General features: G+C 31.2%; 1 protein-coding gene across 3 annotated transcripts in view; it reads right to left on the bottom strand.

The window, feature by feature from the left end:
• LOC106466972 (synaptotagmin-12-like) overlaps positions 1 to 9,105 on the bottom strand; it is a 204,140-nt gene that overhangs the window by 81,080 nt on the left and 113,955 nt on the right. For all 3 annotated transcript variants that reach the window (XM_013927277.2, XM_022395653.1, XM_022395657.1), the window contains exons 6-7: positions 6,898 to 7,018; positions 4,914 to 5,677 (exon numbers count right to left, since the gene is read on the bottom strand). In XM_013927277.2, the coding sequence (XP_013782731.2) occupies positions 5,376 to 5,677; positions 6,898 to 7,018 (423 nt within the window). In that variant the 3' untranslated portion in view covers positions 4,914 to 5,375. Of the gene's footprint in view, positions 5,678 to 6,897; positions 7,019 to 9,105 lie in introns of those variants that run through there.

Raw genomic sequence — 9,105 nt, 5'->3', positions numbered from 1 at the left:
TACCGCTGTGCTACTGGGGGGCATTTTCAATAATATCACAATATTAATTACTTTTACATGCTTCTGGAGCTGTTAACGAAGGAAAACCATTAACACAACAGAATAGAGAACTAGAGATAGATAGATAAATAGTGTTCTATTTAACTGGGCTTTTGAAACTTACGCAATAACATAGGGCGATTCGTAATGAAAACCTAATGCCTAACGTAGATCTTAGATCACATGTATGCTTTTTAGTAAAAAAAATCGGTATTTTGTCGACAACAACAAAAAAAAAAGAAGAACAAAACAAACAAAAGTGTTCTTGTTGTTCTTGCATGGTAAGAAGTTGTACGCTGGTCATGCTTTCAGTCAGTTTAATTATTCGGTTTTTACCTCAGTTCAGACAAGAAAACCTAGGGCATGTTTAGCTGAGAAACTTTGTTTCAAGCAACATTAAATCTCATTAACATAGTTCGGTTGATGGCCAACAAGTCGCCAAAAAAATTAAGATTTGTCAATAGATGGTGGATCCGTTTTCCTTCACAATTAACTTTATTCATTGCGTAACAACGCCTGCGGCTATTTAGCTTTTCTGTTAGTTCATCTTTTGCCTTTTAGTTATTAACTAGAAAAAGCTCAAAAACAAAACAAAATTAGTATTTAGGCGAAGTAAATGACTTAAACTACTCTTTAGCCAAAAAAACACATTTCAAACATAATTATCATAACTATTCTTTCGTGAAATCCTCAAACCACGTTTTTATGTTTTCTGTAATCAATAGCATATTTTGCGTCTTTTCCATCCCGTTACGTTTAAAATTTGTTTATTGTTTATTTTATTAATTTATGTAGGAAGTGGAAAAATAGTATATTTGTTTGGTTGTTGTAAAGCGTAAAGCTACACAATGGGCTATATGTGCTTTGCCCATCGCGAGTATCGAACCCCGATATTGAGAATTATAAGCACTTATCGCTGAGCCATTTGGGGGCTTAAAAAACCTTTGCTTCCGAGAGTTTTCCACATACGTAAGTTAACTGTAGTTCGTATATTAATCTATGAGCACACACAAACACAACGTACACGTGATTGTGTGTAAACAAACTATTAAAACCCCCCCATTATGATTGTGGGGAATAGCCCAACCCTATTTTTTACAAATGTGTTAAACTACCACAATCTAACTAAACCAGTAACGGTTACCATTTAATTGCATGTAATGAAACATTTCGGTTTATTGGGAGAAATGTTTACATTTGTAAGTTGTAAGTACAAACATTTTGTTCTCGGCTTCTCTGATACTCATACCACCTATCAGAAACAATCGTGGAAATTGTTTAATCCAAGTAAATTATTACCAGATTTTTTAATCCAAGGGCATTATTACCTGTCGTTATCTGAAACACTGCTCTTATTTTGTCTTTACTTATTCTTATACTAAACCACACGAAAGTCCTCTCTAAAGCTGTTTTAGAGGATAAAATACGAAGACCTTTTAAATAAACATATTGAAAACACTAATGCACTCCAGCAAATTTAAGACAATCATACATGTTATTCAAGTATGAATATCTCATACAGAAATATAAACCTGAATTAGATTAAAGATTTTTGTTGGTTAGGAAAATTGTTAAGTTCATTTTATAGGTTAAAGTTAAATTATAGGCACATTTATAATACATCAGCAAGCCTTACTCCATCGTCACTCCAAAATTTAAAACTGTACTGTTGCTTGCTTTTACTATAAAAGTATTGTTACTCATAATTCAGCAAGAAGATATTTTAATCATTATATCATATATATATACATACGGCATCGACGCTGAATTAAAAAAAAACTATCTTCCAAGTTAATTTAAAGAAAAAATATCCGTATCATACACACACAACTCTTTGAAATAACGCGTTAATAACGTTATTCAGAGCTCATGTTATTTTCTGGGGCAAGCTTAGAAAGAATAACACGTTTCGAGCAATATGTTCTCTAGACTTGTTTCCACTATATACGTTTCGTACATTAAGGTGTTTGAATTTCTCTTGAGAAGGTGGGTATGAAATAAAAAGAAAATGTGGTTCTTGAGAGCTTTTCTGAGTTCTTCTGATTAAGACGGATTTTATTGTTTCATGTGTTTTAATTCAGTTAAGAATTTGTTTTCATGTTGTACGGGATGTGAAGGATAACTTCGAGATTTAGAATGAATACCTCACTGATTAAAGATGAAATTTGCAACTACTATAATTTTTATTTCATAACCGTAATGTTTCCGATCACTAAGTACACAACAATTCGATTTTATTATCTGATAATGAAATGTATATATATGCTAGAATATATTTGCTTACCCACAGTTTCAATACCATTAATTCGAACATGTTTGCAAACCTTTCATGAGATCATTAATGGCAAATACTAAATAAAAAATAGTGTGAAATTATAGTAGTGAAAACTTTGAACACTGAATGACGGGTACTTTAGTAAAATATTTCGATAGCGAAAGGAATTAACTGTGAATTAACCAAAGAAAGTCATTAAAGATCTTCTGGCACTCAGCTACTGTAATCGTTTTAAATAAAGGCAATATTTATTTAAAATATCTAAATATTAAATTAAATATTTGAATAATAAAGCTCTCCATTGTAACTAACCTAAAGTTTGAGACGATAACTTGTACTTTATTTAAATAAAAACTTCAGAGACGAACTGCAAAGAGGTAGAATAAGAAAATGAAGAAGACGCGAACAAACTTTTTTCGCATGAAACGGACGTTTTTTTAATTTGGAACCTTTGCCAGAGGCAAAAATTTGGTCTTTTCAAACATATTTGTATTTGGGTTTATTAATAGCATTACCAAACAACCTCCCAATTTCCCTCTACACATACACATACGCGATTGTAACTCTATTGACATTCTTTTGCTTCCTATTCCTATGACATTCGCCTTATAAATTATAGTCCCTAAAATTAAAGAATAAATTCGCGTACTTCTAAAGATTACTGACCAACACTAACACGGTTTTGTTCAGAAACGCATATTCAGTATAGATCCTGAAGAAAAAGAAGATCATCTAAAAGAAAAGTACAGGACGTAATCTCGAGGAAGTTTGACTTTGCCTAAGCAAGTGAAAGAGAATCCAATGTTTGTTATCTCGGAAGAAATTACCTCCTGACGCCATATTTGGCGCATGTTTCAAAGCTCCATTTTTAAATGTATCATGATTTAGGTTCTGTCGTTGAAATCTAGAATTGAAAATTTTTTGCATGACATTGAAAAAAACGACATAATTTTTACTTGTCGGAATTACATCATTGCCTTTTGTCATTAAATTAATTTGTTCATGAATAAATAATGACAAGATAACATCTCACTATGTTCGTACACAGTTACGTACAGACACTACAATGAAAACAGCAATCAGTATTTTACGGTGTGACTTCACAAAACGGATAGTCAGTTACCGTTACATTATACTATAGTGTACTTTCCTTATGATTTCTTTTAATAATCATTCGTCTTTTGTAATTAAGCATAATTATGACGTAAATCAAAAAGTTAAATATTATACACCAATATTCCAACAAAATACTAATATACCTTTCTCTACACCAGTGTCCAAGGGAAATAATGAAAAAGATGTATAAAAGTATTTCAAATGTCAACAAATTGGCTAAAAATTTCATTAACAATATTTATTTTGTTAAAACACTTAACAAAAGACAAGTACACATGAAAGTTAAATTAAATATTTCTTATTTATTTTAATTTTCAGAAGATAGCTAAGAAATCTTAGTTTTTGAAACGCATTACTTAAGAAATGTTATAAGTAATATACCTCCACTAATTTTATGGTTTCAGTTACGAACATTATGAGAGTTCTATCAAAGTAAAATACGTTTAGAGTTAGTTATTTAAACTGCACATTTGAGTAAAGGACTTGTTTTTGTTTTTTTAAACATGAGATAGTAAAAGCAAATATGGAACTTTAGTGCGGAATTTATACAAAAGTCATATGCCCAGTTTTTACCTGTCGACAATGAAATTTCTAGTTTTTGTGAGGGAAAAATAATAAATAAATTAGCTGTTTTTACTCTAGTAAAAGTCTCCCTATATACAAAGACGAAATGCGTGTTTGTTTGCATCCTAACTCCTCCGAACCTATTGGGCCAATTCCAACCAAAATTGATAGGTAAATACTACGAACCATGGGGAATGTCCTAAGGGAATCAAAATTGAACTTAACCCTATTTTTATTTTGTAAAGCCTGTTGGTTAATTAATCCCAACCTATTGAGTCAATCTCAAACAGTCTTGGCAGGTTGACGCTTTGGACAATGTTGAATATTCTAAAAGGATTCAAGGTTAAAAACTGAAAGTTTCTGGATTGTTTCTCAAACAACTATGCTTTTCTCATGGTCAATGGGATGTAGGATGTTCAAGGGTGGAATCACCTCAAAAATCTTTATTTTTTGGTAGATGGAAAGCAAATTATAAATGTTGTTTATGAAGAAGCTTTGTTATAATTTTAAAATTACTTTGAAATATATGATTGCTATTAAACTTACATTGTTTTAATTAAGTTTAAACATTCCCCGTATTTCAGCTTGTAGTGAATAAAGAGAAAAATTAAAGTTAAAGAGAAAATATTAGTTGGATAAGAAAGATTGATTGCAATAAGTTCTTATCTACCATTGCTTTAAAGTTAAGCTCAGAAATACAGAAATTACTGAATTTTAAAGCACTGCAGGCACTAGCTTGAGAATGACTGAAAACTTTACAGAATATTGTGTTAGAATATTAATATCCTTTTAGAAAATTGCCTTTTTTGAGCAAACGCTTATATATCAGTGAAATAGAATAGATAATATGGAGAAAAGAAGTAATAAGAAGTTAACTAAAAAATATGCAATATTATGAATAGTTCTGTAAAAATGGCATTCAGCATCCAGTAACAATAGGATACCTAAATATAATTAGTATTAATACTTTGACGGTAAAAGGACTTAATATATAACATATATATATATATATTTAAATGTTTTTGGTCTAATAAGCGTATATAGATATATGATATAGTTATAAACATTTTACTTTCATTTAGCAAATATAAACACAGAGCTAAGAATTGCCATATACTAGGTGGCGCTGTAGGAGGACAAGAATAATTGTATTATATAAAATTAATACATTTCAGTTTGTCACCAACAGATGAAGGTACATAGTGTACCGTAACTGACAAATTAGGTTGTACACTTCCAATTTCTTCCGATATACAATAATACTTGTTTGAAATCTTACTTTCCCCTTATATTTACAAAACAAATACATTTTATACTGGCTTACACTTATATTTTTCAATCCACAACGTATTTCCGAAATCCATGTGTACGAAGTTTGTCATTATATGTGGAGCCCATGCCACATCGCTATGGCCTTACGAGGATTGTGAAACATGTCTCGCCAGTGCGATGCTCCCCTACCGTGTTCATCCATTCCAAGAATACAGGATCCAAGTAAAGGCGTGTTGCTATGGTGACAGTTCATAACATTGACTGCCAGACGGCAGTGTTTCAGGCCATCTTCTGAGATATCAAAACTCAAAGCTTCGTTCCATACTGGATTATTTGATCTTCTCTTTGTAGTCGTTTTCTTCTTTTTCATCTTCATGTTTTTGGAGACAAGTGTCACCTTCACATAGGTATCTTGATAATAAAAAAACAATAAATCTTCCAATTAACCCTTCAGGTCGGTCCATAGTTTTCTGTTAACAGGGAATCAAATATATTTTCACATTTTTTCTTCAACTGCACACTAATTAAAATTATATTTCCTGTCATATAATAACGACTACCTATCGTTTGATCATTGAAAATCACGTATCTTGCAGCTTCAAAAGAATTAATTCATCATCTGAAAGAGGGTATTCTTGGAAATAAAAATGCTTTATTAATGATACACGATGCAAGCAGCTTCACAAAGACCACAAGCAATGTAGCAAAGGGATAAGTCCGCCAATAAATTTAAAAAAAAGTTTAGGATGAATTAAGCAAAGTAACGTAACCTTGCAAAATATTGTGTCACTACATGTGGAAATAAACTAACTATCAATCTAAATTTTATCTGTTTTTCTTTTCTCTTCAGTTAGCCAATGAATGAATATTTAAATGAAATCTATCCCCTGGTGGGTGGTTCCTTTAAAGGTTTATCAATAATGATTAAATAACAACTGCAATCAGACATGTTGTTTGAAAATAATAAACATGAATAAATAAACAGCGCCCCTTTTAAATTTATTTGGACAAAGAGAGAGAGGAAAAAATTGTGAAGTTTTATAGTTTAATGGACACTTTGTTCCAAAATGGGAAAAACACCCCTTCCACAATGAGAAATAAATAATTCAATTATGCTAAAAACATTTGATTGAAACACCGTTTGTGTCTATCCCTAATTTTGTACCATTAATAGTTCTATCTTATTTAGAATAGAAATGGGGTTGTGGGCGGGTCTAATTCCAGTTTTTGCACCAGAGTGAGGGCAAGTAAATCCCGAGGTTGATAGCAGATATTACGCCTTTTGTGGTTAAACAATAAGATTGAGGGGTTATAATGGTAAAATTAGAGACTCAATCCTCGCAGTTAGCGGAGCATAGATAGCCCATTATGCAACTCTGCGCTTAGCAATAAAAAAAAAGAGGCCACAAATGTAGTAGAAGTAGCTACGCCAATAATACCCTCAATCCAGGCAGTGGATCAACGTCAAATGTTTTGTACTTTCAGTGAGAACTATGAAACTGATTTAATGAGTTATGATGACCATACACACAAAGGCAAGCCAGGCATACAAATGTTTACTGAGTAAATACCTTTATTATCGCTACTGATAGGTAGAAAACGTATTAAGTATTAAAGTCAAGTTCTTTCACCTGGTATTTCTTTCGAATTTGAATCCAATAAATTAGAAGCTTTCAACACAACCAGAGTCAGTCGGCCAGCAGAGGGCAGATAACTAAGAGATAACAGTATTTCTGGTCTGTCACGTGACACCTTCCCACATGTAAAAAAAATGGAATTGAAATTAATACAGAAATTATAAAGTGTACAAGATATTCACAAAGTCCTTAACCTAATTAGCATATAGGCTAATAATAATCATATCACATGCTTTTATGCATCATGCATACCTATACACACGGATATTATAGCACGTTGTGACCAACCAACATAATAATCATATCACATTCTTTTATGCATCATGCATACCTATACACACGGATATTATAGCACGTTGTGACCAACCGACGTCTCTTGAGCCACATCTGGCTCTTTAGTGATTGGTTGCAGAGTTTCTCTTTGAGTATTACTAATTTCTATGGTGCCAGTGCTTATTTTACCTATATTTATTTGTTTATTTATACCAATGTCATATTACAGAATGAACTCTCCATTCACGACTCGACTATTCCCAGTCGTATTGGAGTAGTTAAAACTAAATTATCAGCGATAATAATATGTTTAAGAGTTGTGGCTCTTGGAGATTAAAAAAAATGCAGACCACACCTACTTTTAATGAAATTCTAGTAATTCTAGGTAATTCTAGTACCTATATATATTTCAATAATTAGAATTAACGGTATTATAGTACCTCTATATATTTCAATAATTAGAATTAACGGTATTATAGTACCTATATATATTTAAACAATTACAATTAACAGTATTATAGTACCTTTATATATTTAAACAATTACAATTAACAGTATTATAGTACCTTTATATATTTAAACAATTACAATTAACAGTATTATAGTACCTTTATATATTTAAACAATTACAATTAACAGTATTATAGTACCTTTATATATTTAAACAATTACAATTAACAGTATTATAGTACCTTTATATATTGCATAAATATGCAAAATTTTTGCAACAAGCGCCATCTCTTGAAAACATTGTATATGTCTCATTAACACAAATACCAAAATCATTCGATAATCTTCACCTTGGCAATAAAGTTATGAAATATCTTTACTATAAAGATAAATAATTAAAAAACTATTTGTTTCAGCTAAAGTTTCGCTATTGTGGTTTCATCGGGGTTAGCAGTACAAGAATTGTCCTATCGTCATTTTTGGAGAGGGTATCAAATTAAACAGTTAACTTGATTTGATATAACAAAAAAGTGTTGTATCTTTACGATTTCCTGATTGACTAGATATTTACGATCTTGCTAAAAACGAAGCTCGTTCTGATATTTTTATTTTCAGCGATAGAGAGCTTTCATTTATGAAAACCAAAGGAAGTTCCAATCTCTCTTACGCTTGGTTTATAAAATCATTTTTTAGTGAATTTCAGCCTGAGAGATTTTCACTTAGACTTTAGATAAAACAAACAGTTTAACCGTGTCATGAACTAACCATACTTCTCGAAGTAGTTAGTCAGTAAGGAAAACTATCTTCTTTGTTAACTCTGACAAATTAAGGTTAGGGTATTTAGTGCTGTTTAATATCACTAATTACTAAATAAAAGGGTGGAGGTTGGGAATTTTCTAGGAATATAGGGTGGTTTATTTTTACTATAACAATATCTTACATTTTTTATATCTTATAATATTAAATAAAAGGGTGGAGGTTGGGAATTTTCTAGGAATATAGGGTGGTTTATTTTTACTATAACAATATCTTATATTTTTTATATCTTATAATATTAAATAAAAGGGTGGAGGTTGTGAATTTTTACATTGTAGAATTTGAGGCGGTTTAATTCTACCTTAAGGCTATATTTAAATATTAAAGGTAATAGGCTTCCCACAATTGGCTACAGATAGGAGTTGAGACGCTGTTGGTTTAAGCACTCAACCCTGATTCTCCTTAGTTGTTGGCGAGTTTCACGTCTGTGTCGGGATCTTGTCTAATACATGGAATATCCAAAACGCGAATGGGTGCTATGACCACATTATGACTTATGTATGACAACGAGGACTGGTAATGGGAGAAGAATTTTGAATTTTGATCTCATAATGTTGTTTTTGTTTCGTATTAAGTTCATTATTGCTTTATAGTGCTGATTTTTAACCGCCTATGGAGAATTAATGTATTTCATAGCATTATATATATTGAGTTATATATATA

This window comes from Limulus polyphemus, unplaced genomic scaffold, assembly GCF_000517525.1.
Source record: "Limulus polyphemus unplaced genomic scaffold, Limulus_polyphemus-2.1.2 Scaffold77, whole genome shotgun sequence".
NCBI classification, from domain to species: Eukaryota; Metazoa; Arthropoda; class Merostomata; order Xiphosura; family Limulidae; genus Limulus; species Limulus polyphemus.
Note: the sequence above shows the minus strand (reverse complement) of the source record. Positions and strands in the feature narration are given on the sequence as shown.